General features: G+C 43.1%; 1 protein-coding gene across 1 annotated transcript in view; it reads right to left on the reverse strand.

Moving 5' to 3' along the window:
• Positions 1-908: 908 nt before the first annotated feature.
• Positions 909-25024, reverse strand: part of matn1 (matrilin 1) — a 36874-nt gene continuing 12758 nt past the window's right edge. Inside the window, 6 exon segments of the mRNA XM_072246609.1 lie at positions 909-1899; positions 6367-6453; positions 8028-8177; positions 13654-14058; positions 16600-16722; positions 19679-19901. Coding sequence (XP_072102710.1) covers positions 1844-1899; positions 6367-6453; positions 8028-8177; positions 13654-14058; positions 16600-16722; positions 19679-19901 — 1044 coding nt within the window. The 3' untranslated portion in view covers positions 909-1843.

Here is a 25024-nt window from a genome sequence, read left to right on the forward strand (position 1 = left end):
CAATCGAACTGCATTTCACCGGTGGTTGTGCGGTGATAGCCTCCCCTTACTGCACATAAAATAAATGTACTTATGATTGATCCTCTCTGAGTTATTTGTTGTTTGTTATGGGATGTAGCAAAAAAGATGCTTGACAAAAGACAAAGCTTGCACACTATGCTCTCCAGTCTTGGCACCCAGCATTTTCTGACTCCCAGTCTCAGACCCTTCCCATGATTGTTGGTTCAAGGTTCTCAAGCTCTTCCAGGTGTTGGTAAGGAAATTAGTCTTGTTTCCTGGACCCATCTCCCTTCTATTCCTTTTGTTCTCCAGTTCTAAAGAAGGGTCTTTGACCTGAAGTGGTAATTCTGCATCTCTATCCAGAACTGTTGGCTAGCCTGCTAAGTTTTTCCAACACTTTAAGTTTTTTGTCCCTTGTAGAAAAAGTTAAGATCCCAGCTGGCAGCAGCAAGAATCTGCATTAGATCAATATTGTGCTCCAGTTTGAAAATTTGACAGTACTGTTCTGGGAATCATTGAAATGAAAATGAACTTACTTTTGTGTATTTAATAGTGAAGTGAAGTTTGAGTAATCTTATATATAGATAATGGTTGATTAAGCATTCTTATTTGTTTAAATAATTCATTACGGAATATATGTATAAATATGTGAATGACACACGTCCTCATGCTACCACGTGATATGTACGCTGCTCGCTTGAAGTAACCTCAAAGTTAGACTTGCATTTCGGACTCTCCTGTCTTCCTTTGAATTAGTTAAGTGTTTTGAACTTACAAAACATAACGATTGCTGTCTTCTTTCTATCAGTCTTAAATTCAAGCTCTCAGTGTGAAAGATGGGACATTTTAATCCTGGGACCCTAGCGTCCAACAATATCACGAAAGAACAAAATGAATGAAGGGCAACATTTGAACTTTTTAGGCCACTTTTATTTTCCTGTGATTTCCTGACACGATACAATTTTACCAAGTGACAAAACAGAACATCTTAACAAAACTGAAGATTCCATGATACCTTTTCTTCTTAAATATATAAATATCTGAATTTTTTTAAAAGGCACACATAAGACATTTTGAGTTCGAAACAGATCTCTGGTCACGAGCATGAAGAAGATGGTATATTATTGTTCACTTGTTACGCTCCCCTTCGATAGCCAATCAGGAGAGGAGTGCAATAGGCAGGTGAAACACTCGTGTTCTGCTTTTTTGGCCGCACACAAATTTTAAAAACTTTCATCCCTTGGGTTTGTCCAAAAAATTATAAATATGGCACGTCTTAACTGCTCGCCTCACATAAGAACGGAACACAGTGGAAGTTTGTTCCTGTGTATCAGACTATTTTCAGAACATATGCTCTTTTTAATGAGACTTTTAATTTAGCCAGTGGACAAAATACATGAGCTTGGGGTAAAAATGGTTGACTGATCTGCCAATTTTAGTATCAAACAAGTAAATTACTATATAAATACAAATCAAATTTTGACTTAGTTTTATATTTAGCATATTTCTCCATTAATATACAAAATATTTCACCAGAAGCCTCAGTGTTTCCAGCTTATTTCATAGTGCATTGTCCAAATGAAAGTGACTGCACTTCTTGTTATTGGGCAGGGGTTCCCAACCCTTCTTATGCCATGGACCAATACCATTAAGCCAGCAGTCCGTGGACCCCAGGTTGGGAAACATTGTTAGAGGGTTTCTTAATATGGAGAAGGTAACTAGTCTAGACATTTTAAAATAAAAGCATTTTTGTTTAGTAATTCAGATGCCCCTGTATATTAAATAAGCATGTTTTCAGTATACTTGATGGTGTCAACAGTTGTCAGGAAAAGTGCAGCGGTGTCTATTTGACAAGAAGACTGTTCTCAAGAGCTGCCAGTTTTTTTCCGAAGGCACCTAGTGCAAAAATTTGTTAAGGACCATACTGCATGGCAGTCAAAATATTGAAATATAGTGGTTTAGGCAAAAGTGGTGTAAAACTTTAAATGAATCAATACTAAACTATATATCAGTACTATCTACCACGACCACTACCATCTAGAAGGACGAGAACAGCAGATACCTGGGAACACCACCACTTGGAAATCCCCCTCCAAGTCACTCACCATCCTGACTTGGAAACATGTCACCGTTCCTTCATTGTCACTGGGTCAAGACCAAGGAATTCCCTCGCTAACAGCACTGAGGGTATACCCACACCTCAGGGACTGCAGCGGTTCAAGAAGGCAACTCATCATCACCTTCTCGAGGGCAACTAGGGACGGGCAATAAATGCTGGCTTAGCTGGTGACACCCACATCCCGTAAATGAATGAATTTAAAAAATATATCAGTAAGCCTTCTGAAAAGTGAGACACATGTTGTAATCTTACATGAGTGCTGGCAGTGCTCCTCTTTTTCATTCCCCCCACTGCCTCACCTCCTTACCCTGCTTAGTTCCCCCCCCCCAACCCGAAACAGGGTTACGTGAAGCTATGGGAGCAGGTGGTGGATGGTCATATGAGCAGCTGGTACACATCACAAGTCCTGGTTATGCGACCACTGATGCCAGGCAGACAATCTCTGAAGGGTATTGATAGTGACTGGGGTCTGCCCTGAAGAAGGCAATGACAAACGACTTCTGTAGAAAAATTTGCCAAGAACAAGCATGACCCCACATCATACAACACGGTACATAATGGTGATGATGATGAAACTGATTGCTGGCCAGCAGAGGGAAGGAGCTCCTTACACCTCCTTTGGCAGAGACATATCTCCACCCTGTCAACCTGGTCTTAGGAAATATATTATTGAAACCAAACTAAAAATCCTATTTACGAGGGAGAACAACATGGTAGCTTTACAGGCTGAAGTGTCTCAGCTTGAAATGTCAACTGTTTATTCATTTCCATAGATGCTGCCTGACTTGCTGAGTTCCTCCAGCATTTTGTGTGTGTTGCTTTCCATGTGTGCAGGGGGAGCTGGAGCACCTCCTCCAATCGCCCAACAAGCTTCCCATTAAACTCCTCTACCTCTTCTCGATCCTCCCCAAGAGCATTTTCAAGGCGTCACTCCCGTCTCGACTCCCTGGCTGCCGTTCTGTCTCGGTCACCATTCTCCATGGTGTGGCACTTTCCTTTGCGATTAGAGAAGGTGCAAGGCCTGTTCTTCCTCCTCTTCCCTTTGCACCATCTGGGGACCCGGTCTTTCTAGGTGAAGCAGAGGTTCATTTGTGCTTTTTCCAATCTACTGTACTATTGTGTTGGTTTTCACACTATGGCCCGCTCTATTTTGAGGAAACTGGGTGATCCCATGCATCCAACCCATTAAGCACCTCCATCTCTTCTTGACCCTCCGCATAAACCTTAAATACCTCTGAACACCATCTGACCTCCACCATTAAAAACGTATCTAGTTCCCACCCCCAACACAGGACCCCAATTATGATATGCTTCTGAAATTTGGAGACCTTGCCCATTGAAGTGATGCAGCAGCACCACCACCCTCTCACACAATGACCTCCAAGAACACCATGACATTTGGGGCTTCTTCTCCTGGAAATATGGAAGTTTCCCTCTGGATTTATGTGTTACTTCTCTACTCTCGAAGGCTTCAGTCTTCACGGCAGATTCCCATCCAAGGATTCTTCACACACAGGAGGTGCCTTGTGGCCAGAAGCTCTGTTTGAAGCAGCCTTGCAGTTTATCTGTGAAGATGTACCCCCCCCCCCAAAAAAATAAGCAACTGTTCTTGCTGGTTTCCTCACCTTACCTCAACATCCCGGCAAAGAACTCACATCTGGCCTCCATAATCTCAGAAAATGTTTGAGAGTCCCTCGACGCGCCTTGTGTCGCAATGAGGGCCTCCTGCCATTTCTTTAGCACTGTCTGTTTCTTTAGGAGGCCAAGTTGATAGCTCGACCCTCAACCCAGCACGGATGGAAAGTGTGCAATGATTTGAACCTGGGACCTTTCGCCTCGAAGTCCGGTGTGGATGCCTCTAAGCTGCCGGCTGGCAACTTGAGAGGACAGCTAATGAATATATCCACAATTGATCACCCATTGTTATCAAGAATGCAGGGTAATTGCAAACAATATTAGCCAATCTGCAATAAAAGTTCAAAACGCAACTCTGCATATTCTTTTTCTCTGAAACTCAATGTTAGGTATAAGCTGGTCAGTGATGTAGTGGTGTCAGCACCAGACTTCGAGGCAGATGGTCCAAAGTTGGAATCCAGCTGGCTTCTTCAACACTTTCCATCCTGCTGTCCATGCTGGGTATGGTGTCAAGTTAGCAAATTGGCCTCATAAAAATGGTACGAAAATGGCAAAAATTCTGCCCAATGTGCCACAAGGCTTATAAAGGAACAACAAGCACACAAAATGCTGGAGGAACTCAGGCAGGCCAGGCAGCATCATGGAAATGAGTACAGCTGATGTTTCGGGCTGAGACCCTTCGTCAGGACTTCAGAAGGCACATCAAGATCCTGCTGCCCCCCCCACCCCAATGGACCCCCTGCAGTTTGCGTACCATCCCAACCATTCAACAGATGATGCCATTGCCATCACCCTCCACCTGGCCCTAATCCACCTGGACAAAAAAAACATGTACGTTCGAATGCTGTTCATAGACTTCAGTTCAGCATTCAACACAATCATTCCTCAGAAACTGATTGGAAAGCTGAGCCTACTGGGCCCAAACACCTCCCTCTGCAACTGGATCCTAGACTTCCTGAATGGGAGACCTCAGTCAGTCCGGATCAGAAGCAGCATCTCCAACACCATCACATTGAGCACGGGGTCCCCCAGGGCTGTGTGCTCAGTCCACTGCTGTTCACTCTGCTGACCCACGACTGTGCTGCAACACACAGCCCGAACCACATCTTCAAGTTCGCCGATGACACGACCGTGGTGGGTCTCATCAGCAAGAACGATGAGTCAGCATGCAGACAGAAGGTGCAGCGGCTAACGGACTGGTGCAGAGCCAACAACCTGTCTCTGAATGTGAACAAAAGAGATGGTTGTTGACTTCAGGAGGACACGGAACAACCACTCTCCGCTGAACATCGATGACTCCTCTGTAGAGGTCGTTAAGAGCACCAAATTTTTGGTGTTCACCTGGCAGAGAATCTCACCTGGTCCCTCAACACCAGCTCCATAGCAAAGAAAGCCCAGCAGCGTCTCTACTTTCTGCAAAGGCTGAGAAAAGTCCATCTCCCACCCCACATCCTCACCACATTCTACAGAGGTTGTATTGAGAGCATCCTGAGCAGCTGCATCATTGCCTGGTTCGGAAATTGTACGATCTCAGATCGCAAGACCCTGTAGCAGATAGTGAGGTCAGCTGAGAAGATCATCGGGGTCTCTCTTCCCGCCATCACAGACATTTACACCACACACTGCATCCGTAAAGCAAACAGCATTATGAAGGACTCCACGCACCCCTCATACAAACTCTTCTCCCTCCTGCCATCTGGCAAAAGGCACCGAAGCATTCGGGCTCTCACGTCCAGACTATGTAACAGTTTCTTCCCCCAAGCCATCAGACTCCTCAATACCCAGAGCCTGGACTGACACCAACCTACTGCCCTCTACTGTGCCTATTGTCTTGTTTATTAATTATTGTAATGCCTGCACTGTTTTGTGCACTTTATGCAGTCCTGGGTAGGTCTGTAGTCTAGTGTAGTTTTTGTGTTCTTTTACGTAGTTCAGTGTAGTTTTTGTATTGTTCAGGTAGCACCATCGTCCTGAAAAACGTTGTCTCATTTTTACTGTGTACTGTACCAGCAGTTATGGTCGAAATGACAATATAAAGTGACTTGACTTGAAAAAAAAAGCTGAGGAGTAGATTTAAAAGGTGGGGGGAGGGGAGCGAGAAACGCAAGGTGAAACCTGAAGGGGGAGGGGATGAAGTAAAGACTGAGAAGTTGATTGGCGAAAGCGATAGAGGGCTGGAGAAGGGGTGAAGAGGACAGAAAGCCGTGGAAGGAAAAAAAGGGGGGGGAGGAGCACCAGAGGGAGGTGAAGGCAGGCAAGGAGATAGGTGAGAGAGGGAAAAGGGGATGGGAATGGTGAAGGAGTTGGGGGGGGGGCATTACCGGAAGTTTGAGAAGTCGATGTTCATGCCATCAGGTTGGAGGCTACCCAAACGGAATATAAGATTTTGTTCCTCCAACCTGAGTGTGGCCTCATCACGACAGTGGAGGAGGCCATGGATAGACATATCAGAATGGGAATGGGAAATGGAATTAAAATGGGTGGCTACTCGGAGATCGCGCTTGTTCTGGTAGACGGAGCTCAGGAACAAGAAATGTTAGGTTATTATGAATTAGTATCTATGTATAATATATTAATGTACAGATAAACTGCACGAGAGATTAAAAGGATATGTTTGGACGTCAGTGTTTTAATTATTTTCTCCACCTTTGTCTGGAACTCCACGAGTGACTCGCAGGCACATGGGTCTTTAGGTTCAACTGAAAGCAAAAAGAAGATACGTGAGGGAAAAATATCAATGCTCTTCAACTTCTCTGTGAATCACGTTTGCAGATCCCAGTAGAGATATTTATCGGTAAGTAAAACTTCTCAGATGCTGGAAAATTGTGCTATTTCCCCACCGATTGTAATGAAGTTGCAGCAAAGCGAACATTACTTAAATCTGTAAGTATTCTGTGGCTCAGGCAACTTCTGTGGGGAGAGAAAGAAAGAAAAATTTCCTCGTATATTTATTTTCAAAGTATGCATGCAGCATACGACCCTGAAATTTGTCTTCCTCGTAGAGAGCCACGAAACAAACCATGGAATGAACCCATTCAGAGAAAAACATCAAACCCCACTCCTACCCCTACGTGCAAAAAATATTGTGCAAACTGCAGCAAAAAAATGAGTGAAAACACGGATTATAAAACACAAAATAAAAAGGCATGTTTCAGTTAAAGTCATGTTTTAGTTCCTTATAAGAACTGTTCTGTTACGAAGTCATTAACCTGAGATGTTAACTTTTTTTCCTTCACAGATGTTGACTGTTCTGATGAGTTTGTCCAATATATTCCACCCTTATCTCAGATTTTGTATCTGAAGATTTTTTTGCTCCCTAGACACTTGAAGCAAAATTTATCTCATGCAGTTTTCATTCAGTCCGTCTACTACGACACTTCCCATCTGTGATATGTCAGTGCATTCACATTGTGGCAGAATTTGTAGTCAGTCGAGAGGTGACAGCTTTGCTGAAAACTAACATAGATCCAGCACTGGGTAGCATCTGGCATCCAACAACACTCATGCAATTGATTTGGATAAATTTAATTGAACATTTACCATAAAAGCATTTATAAACATTTCCACAGTGTTTGAAATGAGATTGATACTCTCAATGATTCAGGAACAGCTTCTTCCCCTCTGCCATTCATTTTCTGAATGGACACTGAACCCATGAACACTACCTCACTACTTTTTATTTCTGTTTTTTGTGCTGCTTATTTAATTTATATTACAGTATATTATTTAATAATTAGTAATATACTGTAATTCAGTCTTTTTTCTCTAATATTATGTGCTGCGTTGTAGTGCTGCCGCAAAGATGTGTCAGTGATATTAAATCTGATCCTGATTATTCCAACTTGAAAAGGTTTTAATCAATTCCTCAGATACACACTACGTGATTCTACACTTGTTTCAAATGCACGATAAAAAGGATTAAGCAACACACACACAAAGTGCTGGAGGAACTCAGCAGGCCAGGAAGCATCTATGGAAAAAAAGTACAGTCGGCATTTCGGTCCGAGACCCTTCTTCAGAAAAGCCTGCTGAGTTCCTCCAGCACTTTGTGCGTGTTCCAGCATCTGCAGATATTCTCTTGTTTGTGAAAAAAAAAGATTAAATTGTTGGCGATATTTCAATTCCAATTATTTCCCACTATCAGATGCTCAGAAATCCAAGATTCTGCCCAGGGATGAGGGCAGAGCAGTATTTACCGAGTTTCCTAGTCTGAAAAATCCAGACTTAGAGAAATTAAAATACAATACTGAACTATTTTCAAAAAAAAACTTACCACATATTTTAACCTGTAATTTGTCTGCGATTTGATTCATTGCTTTGAAATCTGCAGTATAATAGTAATGATCTTTGACTGGATCTGAAGCAATCATCCTTAATTCTTCTTCCAGGGCATTCCCCACTCCAATCGCAAACATTTTAATGCCTGAAAACATATAAGAATGAATCACTGATTGCATTTTGAAGATCTTCTCCGCTATTTGTTACTTAAGAGCCCAAAAGGGGAAAGTATTACCATTTTTGTATTGCCTGTATTGTTACATGAACTTGGTATTGTCCCGCCACTAACTATTGTCAAGAACAAAAACTTTAAATTCTAAGGCAGGTGTTTCCAACCCGGGGTCCATGGACTCCTTGGTTATGGTAGGAGTCCAAGGCATAAAATGGTTGAAAACCCCCAAGGATCAAGGAACATAGAGAAAGATGGATGCTCCTATGCTATTCAATAATGAAATATATAATTATGCTCAACACACTAGAGCCACAGATTCACAGGTCCAATCCCTACTGGGTGCAGTTCACCATTTTTTTTCATCTGGAGCAGGAGTAGCTTTGTGTCTTTGGAACAAGGAAATCAGGGGAATTGCTTTCTCATCCCCATTCATTGGTTCTTGTTGGAAGTGTTGGCCGGATTTGATCCCTGGAAGGGGCTGTGCAGCTTCATTATGTGGATTTCTGAAACATGAGAGATGCTGGAAATCCAGAGCAATGCACACAACGTGCTGGGGGAGCTCAGCAGGCCAGGCAGCATCCATGGAGAAGAGTAAAGAGTCGGCGTTGTGGGCCGAGACCCTTCTTCAGGACCGGAGAGGAAGGGGAGGAGCCAGAGTCAGAAGGTGGTGGGGGAGAAGTACAAAGTGGCAGGTGATAGGTGAATCCTGGGAGAGGGGGAGGGCAAAATAAAGAGCTGGGAAGTTGATTGGTGAAAGAGAAACAGCTGGAGAAGGGGGAATCTGATAGGAGAGGACAGAAGACCATGGAAGAAAGGGAAGGGGGAGGAGCACCAGATGGAGGTGATGGGCAGGTAGGGAGATGAGTTGAGAGGGGGAAACAGGAATGGGGAATGGTGAAGGGGGGAGGCAATTACCAGAAGTTCGAGAAATCGACGTTCATGCCATCAGATTGGAGGCTACTCAGACAGAATATAAGGTGCTGCCATTCCAACCTGATTTCTCAGGCTGATTCATCGGTTATTATTTTCTGTGGCAGGCTTGTCAAAGGACCTTGAGGATTGGAGGACTTGGGAGGATGCAGATATTGTGAAAGGGGCACATTGATAGAATACAATGATTGCACAGGAATGGAAATAAAGGACTGTGGTAGATAAAACCCGATGCTACAAAATCTGAATGGTAGTGACAGACATTTAGGATGTTTGTCATTCTACACAGAGAACTGACATGTTTTCTTTAGAGAGCAAAAGTGTTTGTTATGACAACATGTGCCATTCATAAAAGGTTTCAAAGCCTCGGTTTTATCAATTTATCTGCTCTCGGGAGCCATGGCTTGGGTGGAAATATCAAATTCAAAGTCTATATCAATTCTCTCAGTTGAATCAAATCTAATGCTGAAGGTCAGCCAGCTGGTGGTGTAGTGGCATCCGTGCTGAACTTCAAGACAAGTGTTTCACATCTGGCTGGCTTCTTGCACGCTTTCCATCAGTACTGGGTTGAGCATCGAGCTAGCACCTCAGCCTCTTAAAAACAGACAAGTGCTAAGGAAACCAAAAGAGGCTGCCACCCGATGCGCCACAAGGCGCGGAGAGGAACAACATACAGATTATTAAATGCATTTACTTATTAAAATGTACAGGAATGATAACATGATAGATTTTCTCATCAATGGTTTCTTCTAAACATGTTATTCAACACAGGAATTCTTGACAAATTTTGAAGAAAGCAACATCTGTGTGTGTTTTCCTCTTTGTGTGTGTTAATTTAGAAAATGAGTCTGGTTTACCCTTCACCTGAGTAAGAACGTGCTGCTTCTGGACGCCTGATATCACACTCATAATACAAGTGTAACACCCTGGCTAAGAATTTACTGCTAATGTTGTGGGGTATTTTATTTAATGGGTTTCTGTAGAAGCAGTGTGTTCTGCTAGTAGTGTTTGGGTTACCATTAAAGAGGTTGTGATGCCCTTGCTTAGGAGTGTCGTGTCATCCAATCAGGATGGTGGAATTGGGAGAAGGTTCCAGAAAACGCTGGGTGGAGAGGTTTTATGATGGACACTGAGGTGGGTCGACGTCTTTTTCAGCGGGAGATAAAGAGAGAAGAAGCCTGAGAGAACTGGCCGTAGGATTCAATCCAACAAGAATGCGCAACTCGATGGAGTCCAAGAAGGAAAATCCTACTGGTGATCAGTGAAGAGGAGTTGGTGCCATTGGTACACCGGACAATAAGCTCTTGAAAGATCTGAGCTCCGACCTGCGCACATTTGACTGTTCTAGTTATGATGGGTCCTTCTGCTTTTTTTCTTTTTTTCTCTTTCTTCTTTAATATAAGTTTGGTTAAGTTACCATTTATAAGTATACTTTCTTTCTAATTGTATGCCATGTATGGTCTGTTATTTCTTGCCAATGGGCAATTGCATGGGGCAGTAATTATACAGTGTTCACGCAGACTGGGGCTCGGGTTGGTGAGACATCCCAACCTCCCAGGTGTGGTAACCCAAGTCATATCTACCCTAGACATACGGAGCCTGAGAAGGGGGGTTTTCTCACTGCTGAGTCCGACGGCTGTTAGCGAGGGGCTAACGAGCTGCATCTAAAGAGAGGCCCGGTAAAAAATGGGTTTCACAAGTATAGTGTAAGAAAGCCTTTCACTTACCATTCAAACAAACTCATCCAATGAACCTGTGTTAGATCTTGTCCAATTGCCCCAAAATGAATCCTGTTCCAGTTTAGGACACTAACCTGTCTTGTCCTTTTCCGTCACTATCTTAAAACTAATAGAACTACGGTCACTAAAGCCAAAGTGCTCCATGACTGCCATGATAACGTGACAACCCAGACAGTCTCCTGCACACGTGGAAACCAGGAAGCAAGCCAACAAACTTATGTATTTGTAACCACAGGGCCACAGCCATAGCAGCAGAATTAGGCCATCCGGCCCATCGAGTCTGCTCCGCCATTCAATCCTGGCTGATCCTTTTTATTCTCTTCTTCAACCCCATTTCCCGGCCTTCTCCCCATAACCTTTGATGCCATGTCCAATCAAGAACCTATCTGCCTTAAATACACCCAACGACCTGGCCTCCACAGCTGCACGTGGCAACAAATCCCACAAATTCATCACCCTCTGGCTACAGAAATGTCTCCGCATCTCTGTTCTGAGTGGACACCCCTCTATCCTGAAGCTGTACCCTCTTGTCCTAGACTCTCCCACCATGGGAAACATCTTTTCCACATCTATTCCGTCTAGGCCTTTCACCATTCTAAAATTTTCAGTGAGATCCCCCCCTTATCCTTCTAAATTCCAGCGAGTACAGACCCACAGCCATCAAACATTCTTCATATGATAACCCTTTCATTCCTGGAATTATCCTTGTGAACCTCCTCTGAACCCTCTCCAACGCCAGCACATCTCGTCTAAGATGAGGAGCCCAAAACTGTTCACAATACTCAAGGTAACAGAGTGCACTGCAGTGGAGGTCAATGGAAAAGGATGCCTGTACATTATTATTTGCTCATGTCAACATTTTGCATTCCATTACTGTCCATAAATAATTCATTTAAAATCAAAGGGCACAGCAGGACTATTCTATAGTAATGTAACTACAATGCTTCCTTTGAATTACATATAGCTTTCACACATCTCCTTCTTCACACCCACACTCCAGACACCCAAAATAGATGTTAATTCCAACTGACTTTGGGCCGCATTCATGTATATGCAGGCTTCTGTGGTCAAATGGAGTGTTTCTTTGTCTACAATCAGCCCCCAAAATGCATCTCCAGGAAAACAAATTTCAACCCTTTTATTGACTCTCAATCTATTACTTGCAGACTTATTTTAAGTTAATTTTTGCACCAAATTGTTTGAGTTCAGCTTGTAACTTTTGCACAGTGGGAACAGGTAGGCTGCAGGAGGATTTAGACATGTTAGGAGAATGGGCAAGAAAGTGGCAAATGAAATACAATGTTGGAAAATGCATGGCCGTGTACTTTGGTAGTAGAAATTAAATGTGCGGACTATTTGCTAAATGGGGAGAAAATCCAAAAAACATGATCTACAAAGGGTCTTGGGAGCCCTTGTGCAGAACACCCTTAAGGTTAACTTACGGGTAGAGTTGGTGGTGAGGAATGCAAATGTAATGTTAGTATTCATTTCAAGAGGTCTAGAATACAAGTGCAAGGATGTGATGCTGAGGGTTTATAAGGCACTGGCGAAGCCTCACCTTGAGTATTGTGTATAGTTCTGGGCTCCTCATTTAAGAAAAGATGGAGAGGATTCAGAGGAGGTTTGCAAGAATGTTTCTGGGAATGAAAGGGTTATCTTATGAGGAATGCTTGATGGCTCTGGGCCTGTACTTACTGGAATTCAGAAGGATAAGGGGGCATCTCATTGAAACATTTTGTACGTTGAAAGGCCGAGACAGAGTAGATGTGGAAAGGATGTTTCCAATGATGGGGGAGTCTCAGACAAGAAGGCATAGCCTCAGGATAGCAGGGCATCCACTCAAAACAGAGATGCAGAGAAATTTCTTTAGCCAGAAGGTGGTGAATTTGTGGAATTTGTTACCAGAGGCAGCCGAGGAGGCCAGGTTTATTTAAGGCATAGCTTGATAGGTTCTTCATTGGATGTGGCATCAAAGATTATGGGGAGAAGACCAGGAACTGGGGTTGAGGAGGGAAAAAAAAAGGATCAGCCATGATTGAATAATGGAGCAGACTTGATGGCCCAAATGGCCTAATTCTACTCCTACATCTTAAGGTCTTAAGGTCTTATGGGTTATTTTAAGGAACTGTTTCCCTAAGCAGCTTTTAGCTTCATCTGACTGCAGGGGAGAGAGAATGTTGAGTTAGATATCACATTTTGAGCTCAAATGAGAAATTCACAGCAGGTAGGGAGTAGATTAGCAGTCAATATCTTAATTGTAGATAAATACTAGTTAAGGGACTTAAATAAAGCACGGAGAAAGGACCAGTATAGTTTGATTGCAGAACATAGTAGAGGACTGCGCTTGTGTCTGAACTTTGGTAGGTCTATCCAACTAGTTACATGTCTGGTGGCACTGTAGCATAGTACAATGGTTTACAGCACAGGTGATCCGGGTTCAAGTCCCGCTGCTGCCTGTAAGGAGTTTGTATGTTTTCCCTGTGATCGGGTGAATTTCCTCCGGGTGCTCTGGTCCAAAGACCAGCCGGTTGGTAGGTTAATTAGTCATTGTAAACTGTCCTGTGATTAGGCTAGGATTAAATCAGGGGATTGATGGGCAGTATGGCTTGAAGGACTGAAAGGGCTGATAGATAGGTAGATAGGAAGAAAAGAAGGAAGGAAAGGGAGAAAGAAAGGAAGAGAAGAAGAAAAGAAAGAAAAAAAGAATGTCTTAACTCTTTCCCCATGGTCTTGCAAGTTCCTCCCATAGGATATCTTAACGGGTTTTTTTCTAGTGTTACCTTTATCTTTGATCCTTTGGGCATAATCATTAATATAATCCTGTGAGCGCCCATCAGTAAAGACAATGCCGACTTTTGGGATGCTCTCTCGTGCTCCTTGTGACGGGACGAAGATCTTTTCAGACAGATGTTGCAGAGCCAGGCCTGTCATTGTTCCTCTCTCCATGTACTCCATGTTCTTGACCGCCGACTTGATGCTTTGCTTCGTTTTGAACTTGTTGAGGGGGAATTCTGTCCTGACCGAGCTCGAGTACTGAACAAGAGCAACCCGGGCCTGCCGATCGCCAATGTCGAGGGAATCGATGATCTGATTGATGAATTTTTTGACCAGCTCAAAGTTTTCGGGCCTCACACTCTTTGATCCATCGATAACGAAGCCCAAATCGACAGCTCCTGAACTGCAAGCTGGGAGGAAAATTAAAAGCAGGGATTAATAAATACAGAATTTAACTTTTTATTGTGCCATTCCCGTTCTCAGGACCAAGGGCAGCCGATGTAACAATTGTAATTTCCAATTTAGAAGAATAATGCAGTTCTTGAAATAGCTTTTCTTTGAAAAGTCATGAATAAGTAATAACTTAAAGTTAAAAAGAGATCAGTGTTCTGTGTGGGTGGCACAATTTACATTGCCGGTTTACAAAAGGAAAATCTAGTGCATGTTTATGTTCATCTATTGAATTTAAAAAAAGGCATCCGTTAGTCTTGCGAGACCATGGATCTGTGCCTGGAAAGTCTTCACTCTCCAGGGCGCAGGCCTGGGCAAGGTTGTATGGAAGACCAGCACTTGCCCATACTGCAAGTCTCCCTCTCCATGACACCGATGTTGTCCAAGGGAAGGGCATTAGGACCCATACAGCTTGGGACTGGTGTCATCGCAGAGCAATGTGTGATTAAGTGCCTTGCTCAAGGACACAACACGTTGCCTCAGCTGGGGCTCGAACTCACGACCTTCAGGTCGCTAGTCCAATGCCTTAACCACTTGGCCACGTGCCCACACTATATTGAATAGTGCTGCTATTTACACTTTATAAATATCGTTATTGGGCAGTGGGGTGGAGATACGTCTCTACCAAAGGAGGTGTAAAGCGCTCCTTCCATCTGCTAGCCTGCAGGTCACCCTTGTGCAAGGTGTAGCACCTGCTTAGCCCCACCCAGATCAGGATCATGTAAAGCCATGGGAGCAGGTGGGGGATGGTCGTATGAGTATCGGGTGCATATCACAAGTCCTGGTTATGTGACCACAGACAGTCTCTGAACAGAATTGATAATGGCTGGAGTCAGCTGTCTTGTAAAGACGCTGCCCCGGAGATGGCAACGGCAAACCACTTCTGTAGAAAGAATTGCCAAGAACAATCACAGTCATGGAAAGACCGTGATTGCCCATGTCATAAGACATGGTACGTAACGAATGAACAAAGTATTATTACTCTTAGGATTTAAGGTGTAAATAATTAATTATCTGTTGCATTTGAACATAGAATATGGAACAGTGCAACCCCTTTGGCTCACAATGTTGTGCTGACCTATGTTAATCCACCCCAGCATCAATCTAACCCTTCCCTCCCATACAGCCCATAACACTCCATTTTCCTTATGTCCATGTGCCTGTCTAAGATAGTGTAGCAGAGTATAGCATGGAGAACAAACCTTACCTTAAAATAATGTAGCCATAAAACAAATGCTTGCATACAGACCTATTCTACCATTAAGTGGTGTTGCAACAGTGAACATCGACATTGGAGAGACAATGACCTGGTAGATATAGAAGTCTTTATTCAGCCTTCAAGATACTCTTGGAAGAAGAGGCCTGCCTGACCCAATATTACATGGCATTTTTATATGCTAAAGATCAAAGGTAACAGCAGGACAATTCCAATATTTACTATTAATCTACAATTCTTTCTTTGAATTACATACAATTTTCAAACATGTAGATCTTCACACCAACACATCCTAGATGAGTGTTAATTCCTACTGTCTCCAAGTTGCATTCATGCATATGCAGACATCTCTGGGTTGTTTTCTGGTTTGCGATCAACCCCAGTCTGCAGCTCCAGGAAGACCGTTGTTCAGAGCTACATTTTAAATTCAATCTACAACTCACATTCAGATCTGAAGACTGGCTGCTGTTGAAATTATTATTTGCCATATACTATAACTTCAGATTCCACCCTAACAACTGAAAGCTTGTGGGACCAGCACCTCTACTTCCTTAGGAGTCTGCAGAGATTTGGCTTGACATCAAAAACTTTGACAAACTTCTATAGATGTGAAGTGGAAAGTGTATTGACTGGCTGCATTACAGCCTGGTATGGGAACACCAATGCCTTTGAGTGGGAAATCCTTCAAAAGGTAGTGGATTTGGCCCAGTACATCACGGGTAAAGCTCTGCCAACCATTGAGCACACCTACATGAAACACTGTCGTAGGAAAGCAGCATCCATCGAAGATCTCTACCATCCAGCCTCTTTTCTCACTGCTGCCATCAGGGAGAAGGTACAAGAGCCTCAGGACTTGCACCACCAGGTTCAAGAACAGTTACTATCCCTCAACATTGGGCTCTTGAACAAACGAGGATAACCACACTCACCTGTTGAGATGTTCCCACAACCCAACGATCTCACTTTAAGGACTCTTTATCTCATGATCTCATTATTTATTGCTATTTATTTATATTTGCACTTGCATAGTTTGTTGTCTTATGCACTCTGGTTGATCTTTCATTGATCCTGTTGCAGTTACTATTCTATAGACTTGCTGAGTATGCCTGCAGGAGAAAGAATCTCAGGGTTTTATGTGCTGATGTATATGTACATTGGTAATAAAATTTACTTTGAACTTTAACTATATAGTTGCACAGACAAATGCATAGCACATGTATCTATATAACTGAGGCAAGAAGGAGTTGCGGTTAGCTAATTTCCAGTTTTTAAGCCAAAGACTTACTTCCACATGTTCTTCCATCTGGGTTTAACGTTAACCCTTCTTTGCAGTCACACTTGTAAGAGCCAGGAGTACTGATGCAGATCTGTTCACAGTCATGATCCCCACTTGCACACAGATCCACAACTGAAAGACAGCATATCAATTATCATACAGGGCATGCAAGCTATTTCTGAATGCCAAGATAGCCATAAAAACTTTAAGAAAAAATTTCGATACAGGCAATATTTTTTCAGTAATCCCGAAAATTCCCACAACTAAATACATGGCAGACTGCTCAAACCCCTCAGTGGCATTAGTGCCTCAGTCCCTGATTCCGTTTATGTTGTCAGGTATTTGTCTTGTCTTCCCTTCATGTCTATCCCACAAAAATAGCTTCTCAAACCAACCACATGCATCCAAGCTCCATCTGATTTTTCCTCTTCCAGCAGCCGCATTTCTCTTGGAGTGGAATAGAATAGGATAGAACTTTATTGTCATTGCAAAAGCCAGCAAGATTGCAGTGTTACTCCAGTCTGTGCAAAACAGATATTTACAACAACTTGATTAAAAGAAATCCCATATTTACATGTAACAAGTGTCTTTGGCAGTCCATGACACTCAAAGACCATTGGCAAGCCGGGATGTAGCTTTATTCAGCCGCACACCAGCCTTTGGGAAGAAGCTGTTTTTCAGTCTTAACGTCTTTGCTAAGATGTTTCTGTATCTCCTACCAGATGGCAGGAGATTGAACAGATGGTGTCTGGGATGGGATGGGTCTTTAAATGACGTTGTGAGTCTGTCGTAGGCATCGAGAGTTTTAGGTTGTCTCCAGGTCCAGTAGTTGAGTTCCAAGGATGTGCTGAACCATCTTAGTAACCCATTGGAGTGCTTTGTTATCTGTCTTGCTGCAGGTAGAGTACCACACTGTCATTCCAAATGTCAGTATGCTCTCTCCTGGACATCGATAAAAGTTGGCCAGCAACTTTTAATATTGATTCAGCAAATAGCTGGATTAATGTTAACACTTAGCTCCATGAATGTGTCAGAATATCTTGGATCTCATCCTTTTAATGATATTTCTTTCTCATGTTTAACAAGGCTGGTCAACATCTACCAATTCTTAATTCTGTTGGATCACCTATTATAGTCAGTTCAAATGGAATTCCTTTATTTCTCCTACAGATAATACCACCTCAACCAAAAAAAAATTTCATTCTAATGTACTTAACCTTCCCCAAATACCCAGGGCGGTTTCATGTTGGTTTAGCTTTACAGTGATCTTGCTGTCCAAATCCTTTAGAAAAATAAGAGTGATTTACCCAAAAGCCACAACATCAGCAGAATTGTGACAGAACATCAGGAAAGTTACTTCCCTTATTGGTGTACCTGAAACTCTAAGCAGAGATACTCTAAACAAGCACATTTGAAGGATAACCAACTATAGGGAGAGATACTTTTAGACCATAGATACGGGAGCAGAATTAGGCCATTTGGCCAATTGAGTCTGCTCCACCATTTAATTATGGCTGATCCACTTCCCTCTCAATCCTATTGTCCTGCCTTCTCTCGGTAACCTTTCACACCCCGACTTATCAAGAATCTATCAACCTCTGCCTTAAATACACCCAATGACCTGGCCTCCACAGCCACTTGTGGAACCAAATTCCACAGTTTCACCACCCTTTGGCTGAAGAAGTTCCTTCTTGTGTCTATTCTAGATGGATATCCCTCTAGTTTGAGGTTGTTCACTCTGGTTCTACACTCCCCCACCATAGGACCTCTCCATACACACCCTACCTAGGCCTTTTAACATTTGATAGGTTTCAATGAGACCCCCCCCCCCCTCATTCTTCTAAATTCAGGCAACTACAGGTCCAGAGCCGTCAAATGCTCCTCACGTGACAAGCCTTTCCTTCCCAGAATCATTTTCACGAATCTTTGTTGAATCCTCTCCAATATCAGCACATCCTTTCTTAGATAAGGAAGCTGCAAGTTTTAATGGATGAATTTAAGAGCTAATGTAGGAATTTATTGTGTAATATTCTATTAACCCCAAATTCCAATTTTTTTTTTAAAGTCACGTAGTTGGTTTCTGGTCTCCTGTTATGTATCTCAAAATGTAACAGTGAAGGAGACTCCGAGCTGTAAAATTTGAATGCATAAAAGATTTTGAATCCCAAATCCAAGTTTTGTTGCACTATGTTACAAAGTACCTAAGGGGTATTGTGTATGCCCTGTTTATGATATAAATTCCATTAAGTTCCTTTCAATAAAGCAAACATACAGTATTTTATGAACAATGTACATAAAAATTGGGTGGCGGGGTGGAGATATGTCTTTACCAAAGGAGGTGTAATGCTTTCCTTCCCTCCACTAGCCTGCAGGTCACCCTTGGGCAAGGTGTAGCACCTGCTTAGCCCCCAGATCAGGGTCACGTGAAGCCATGGGAGCAGGTAGTGGATGGTCGTATGAGCAGCCGGTGCAGATCACAAGTCCTGGTTACGCAACTAAAGACGCCAGGCAAACAATCTCTGAAGGGTATTGATAATGGGTGGGGTTACGCATCTGGTAAAGACACCGCCCAGAAGAAGGCGATGGCAAACCATTTCTTCCCCTCTGCCATCCGATTCATAAATGGACATTGAACCCGTGAACACTACCTCACTTTTTAAATATATGTTATTTCAGTTTTTCTACGATTTTTAGTCTATTCAACATACATATACTGCAGTTTATTTATTTCTTAATTATTATTTTTTTTCCTCTTCTTCTATATTATGTATGCAATGAACTGCTGCTAAGTTAACAAATTTCTATAACAATATTCTGGTGATAATAAACCTGATTCTGATTCTGATAGAATTTGCCAAGAACAACCATGGTCGTGAGAAGACCATGATCGCCCACGTCATATGACACAGCACATAACGTTGATGATGATAATACATAAAAATACTGTTTTTAAGAATTGCACTAGTACGAGACTGGTGTAAGCACTAACTGACAATTGTGACCCTGAGTTATAACCTCACAAGTATTAAGGTGAAGCAGTCTGTCCTACTGAGCTGAGATCTCACATATTCTTTGCCGTTTTACTCACCGCAAAGAGCTTCCTGAAACTTTTTGGAAAGTTTTTCTATGGCACTGTAGCTTTCCACGTAGTCCAAATGGTCTTCCAGGGGTTCACTGGCAATCTCACGCAGGGAGTTCATCTCTGCCTTGCCCACACCAATCGCAAAGATCTCAATGCCTTTCTGCTTGGCGTGGTTGGCAGCGTCTTGCACTCGGTCCTGGGGGCGGCCGTCGGTCACAATGATGGCAACCTTAGGGCAGAATGGGCATAAAGCTGGTCACGTTCCTTGCATTGATTGCAAATGAATGGACTGAGTTTGTGGGTGGTCTTCCCCACGTATCACCCGTTTATGTGTGGGAATAAAGTGAAACCAGAAAAGCAGTTACTGTACGTTAGTATTTGTTACCGTTATCAAGTCATAATTGCTGTAACTTTAGTCAATGCTATTCTAAAGTGTCTAACTTGAAATAAAACTGGTAACAGCAAGGATACAGTTCTTTGGAAGAGACTCACAAAGAACACAGTTTATATTTCAGACTGATTGTACCAGATGTAGGGCCAGCATGGTGTGGCGTCCAGCCCGGACTACATACATGTATATTCTGCATTGCTGTACTTTACTGATATTCTATATGGTTAGGAGGGGGCCGTTGTTGCCAGTGCACTCCACCAGGAGGCGGTGTGGTGTGTTGTCCATGCTGGAATTGGTGCTACCCCCCCAGTGTTCGCTTGGCGGGAGATGGGCTCTATTGTAGTCGACTGTGGATTGGTGGAGTTTTGGGATTGTGATTGTGACACCATTTGTGCTTGCTATCTTGTGTGTGCTTTGTGCTGTGTGTGACTGCTGGCACTGCGTTTTGTACCTTGACCCCAGAGTAACACTATCTCGTTTGGCTCTATTCATGAGTGTTCATGTATGGTTGAATGACAATTGAACTTGAATCGAATTGAATGTGTCACAGTTGTATTTCTATATTGGAGTTCTTAATATAACTTTACTTTGGAAGCATGCAGAAGAAGATGGAGGAGAAGATGGCGACGTGACGCAGCACGCGCGGCCTCTCCGGTGAATGATATCTGTAATCTGTCAAGTAGGGGACCGTGCACAATTCTGATTTGATGGAGATGGACGTGACAGTACGGAGGAACATCTGGAAAATTTCTGAAATGCCCGCTTCGCTGCCGCTGCTACTGTGTGGTAACCGGAATCTCCGGAGCAGAAGGCCCCGAATCCTCGGCTTTGCGTGTTTCAGCGGCCGGGGCTAGATCGAAGGCGCTCGGCAGAGGATGGCTCTTGGGAGGCTGTATCGGAGGGGCTGGTTGGAGGCTCAAAGTTTGCGGATGGACGGACTCAGTATCGGCCGCAGTCGGCTGTTTCCAAGGCATCGGCAACTTGACGGTGCCTGGAGGTTTATGGCAGGGAGTTTCTCCCTTTTGCCGCCTGCTATTGGGGACTCAGGAGTCGATTGACTCGGGGACTTTGAGACTTTTTTTACCGAGCCCATGGTTTGTTCTTCATCAAATTACGGTATTGCTTTGCACTGCTGTAACTATATGTTATAATTATGTGGTTCTGTCAGTGTTAGTCTTTGGTTTGTCCTGTTTTCTGTGAAATCACTCCGGAGAAACATTGTATCATTTCTTAATGCATGTATGCATTTCTAAATGACAATAAAAGAGGACTGAGTGTTCTCATAATCTAATCTAATCTAACGCGGAATTAATCTCCTTTCACAAAACTAAATTTGAAAACTGTGAAAGCCAGACTGAAAACTTAGTAGATTCAATGTGTGTGTGTGGGGGTGGGCGGCATGGTAGCATAGTGGTTAGCATAACGGTTTACAGTACAGGCAACTAGGGTTCAATTCCCGTCGCTGCCTGTAAGGAGTTTGTACATTCTCCCCATGACCACGTGGGTTTCCTCCGGGTGCTCCAGTTTCCTCCCACAGTCCAAAGATGTATCAGTCAGTAGGATAATTGGTCATTGTAAATTTTCCCATAATTAGGCTGGGATTAAATCAGGGGAACTGCTGAGCGGTGCCTCTCGAAGGGCTAGAAGTGCCGATTCCACACTGTTTCTCAGTAAATAAATAAATAAATAACATCCAGATTCAGGATTGCTTATTGTCTTTCTTTGGGTGTAAAGGCGAAAGAAATGATTGTTACTCTGGCTTTGATGCAACACGAAAAAAACCACAGTAAGCATAAAGAAAGCAATAAAAGAGCAAAAAAAACCCACTATAAATACAAATATAAAAACGACCCTATAAAACACGACTGTTATACACATAGATGGATTGTATGTGCATAAAGTGACACTAGGTGATGCGTATGTAGTGCTGGTGAGGTGGGGTAACTACACCTTGGTAGAATATTTTTCCCGGAGATTTTTCAATCACAAAGTAATTACATTAGGTACACTATCTGATTCTTAATGCTCTTTGAGGACACTTGGAAAACATACTGAGTCTACCAATTTGGTTGTTGTGATGCAAGTGCCCAGTAGAGGGCCCCAAAGGTACTGCCTATGTGAGGGCATTGAAAGGAAGTGTAGCCTTTATAATGTCCTTGATTTTGCAGCAGCAATGACAACTATTTTATGTCCTTATACACTCTAAATTTTACTGCCAGTTTAGAAATTCCATGTAAAAACCCTGAAGGTGGTCTCTAAGCTTCTGCCTTCTGTATTTGCAGCCTTCTCCAAAGGAATCAAGGCACTTTACTGGAGGCAAAATACCGCAGACGCCGGAAATCTGAAATAAAGTCAGAAAACACTGGAATACTCAGCATGTCCTGCGGCATCTGTGGCAAAGGAAAGAGTTAATGTATTTAGGTCAATGGCTTTCAATCAGGGGTCTTGATCAGAAAACACTGACTGGAAACATTAACTTGGTTTCTCTCCCACATACACTGCCTGGCTTGCTGAGAGCACAGATAAGATTTTCTGCTTTATTACATATTTCTACCACAGTCACCTGAAAATCAAATATTTGCTAAATTTTTAATCTGGCTTTTACAATTTTCAAGGTTCAGTTTATGAAAGCAGGTTAATCTGATGCACTTCAAAAGTAAAATTATCTTAAGTTCTCCGATATAGAAATATAACAATTGTTCCACAACTGTAAAGCATCTGGTACCATCAGCCTGATACATGAACTATGTTCTCTGTGCATTTAGACCTTCCTGCGCAGGATATAAATGAGTTTAATTGATGTATGAAACCGTAATTACTGCTTCATTCGCCACAAGTGAGACTTCCCGGTGGCCAAACTTTTAAAATTCCAATTCCAACATGTTGATCCATGGTCTCCTCTTTTGCCAAGATGAGGCCACTAGCAGGGTGGAGGAGCAACATTTGTGTTCCGTCTGGGAAGCCTCCAATCTGATGGCATGAGTATCTATTTCTCCTTCCGATGAACAAATCTTCTTTCCTCCCTCCCCCCTTCCTTTATCCCTCACTTTGACATTCCACTTCTTCTCACCCGCCTACCAACTCCCCCTGGGTCCCCTCGTCCTCCCCTTTCTTCTGCTGTTGTCCAAATCAGGTTCTTTCTTCTCCAGCCCTTGACCTCCCCCCACCCCCCACCTGGCTTCACCTATCACCTTCCAGCTATCCTCCTTAACCCTCCCCCACCTTTTTATTCCCCGTTCCTTTCCAGTTCTGGTGAAGGGTCTCGGCTCAAAATGTCAACTGTTTATTCATTTCCGTTGACGCTGCCTGACCTGCTGAGTTCCTCCAGCATTTTGTGTGTGTGGTTACTGATGACAATTTCTTGTCCATCAACATCACAAACCACAGATTCACAAGGATATCTTGATGTTCCAAAACTATCTCAAAGAAATTGTGGTCTTTGTCTTCCAACAGCAATTTCACAATAAATGATAAAACTATAAATCTGTCTAAGACTCAAAACATCTAGTGGACCTATCCCAGCTATTCGTTATCACTTTAAATTCTGGGAGAAGATGGTGGTGCGACGACAGCGCGCGCAGCCTCTCCGGTGATGAATATCTGTTATCTGTCAAGTAGGGGACCGTGCACAATCCTGATTTGATGGAGACAGACATAAGTACATAGCGGAACATCTGGAAAACTTCTGAAATGTCTGCTTTGCTACTGCTGCTACTGTGTGGTAACCGGAATCTCTGGAGCTGAAGGCCTCGAAATCCTTGGCTTTGCGTGTTTCAGCGGCTGGAGAGAGGTCGAAGGTGTCCGGCAGAGGATGGTGCTCGGGAGGCTGTATCAGAGAGGCTACTCGGAGGCTTGAAGTTTTTGGACAGATGGACCCAGTGTCGGCTGTGATCGGCTGCTTCCAAGGTATCAGCAAGTTGATGGTGCCTGGAGGTTTATGGCAGGGAGTTTCTCCCTTTCGCCACCTGCTATCGGGGACTCGGGAGTCGATTGACTAGGGGACTTTGAGACTTTTTTTTTACTGTGCCTATGGACTGTTCTTCATCAAATTATGGTATTGCTTTGCACTGCTGTAACTATATGGTATAATTATGTGGTTTTGTCAGTGTAGTCTTTGGTCTGTCTTGTTTTCTGTGATATCACACTGGAGAAGCATCGTATCATTTCTTAATGCATGTATGCATTTCTAAATGACAATAAAAGAGGACTGAGTGTTCTCATAATTTAAACACAAGAGAGAAAAAAATGACAGCATACAGGTCCTTTTCTGACCTTCAGAATTTTATTTTCCCTGATAGGTATCCATTTACCGCAATGCTACGATTTGAAGCTGTACCTGAGCTGTGTTCTGTCCACACTTGTACGGGTCAGAATGCTGGCGCATGACAGAGAGAGACCTTGCCAAGCTGCTGTCATTCCACACCATGAGTCTTCAGAAGATCCTCTTTATTTTCTGGCCAAGAAAGATCTCCAACCACGCCCTACTCCTTCAGTGTCACCAAGAGGACATGGCCATAATCGTCATGAGGAAATGAAGATGGATTGGGCACGTGATGAGAAGAGAGGCCAACTCCATCATCAAGACAGAACTTCATTGGACTGCTGAAGGGTAGAGGAAACTCAGGAGACCAAAGACAACTTGGCGCTGTTCCATAGACACAGAAATGAGGTCCCTGAACCACACCAGGGGCTCAATCGAGAAGATGGCCAAGGACAGACAGAGATGGAGGACCTTCATTGCTACCCTAAAAGCCAGTAACTAACTAACTACTAGTTAGAGCCCGAGTTCCCAACCTGTGGTCCACAGACCGCTTGCTTAATGGTATTGGTCCGTGGCACAAAAAAAAGTTGAAAACCCTTGGTTTAGAGTGGTGTTTCTCTCCTATTTGTATCCTGTTTTTTCCCCTACCTAATTACAAATATCCCACATTGTGTAATTTTTCTTTCCCCTGAATCCATTT

Source organism: Mobula birostris, chromosome 29 (assembly GCF_030028105.1).
Source record: "Mobula birostris isolate sMobBir1 chromosome 29, sMobBir1.hap1, whole genome shotgun sequence".
In the NCBI taxonomy this organism is placed as follows: Eukaryota; Metazoa; Chordata; class Chondrichthyes; order Myliobatiformes; family Myliobatidae; genus Mobula; species Mobula birostris.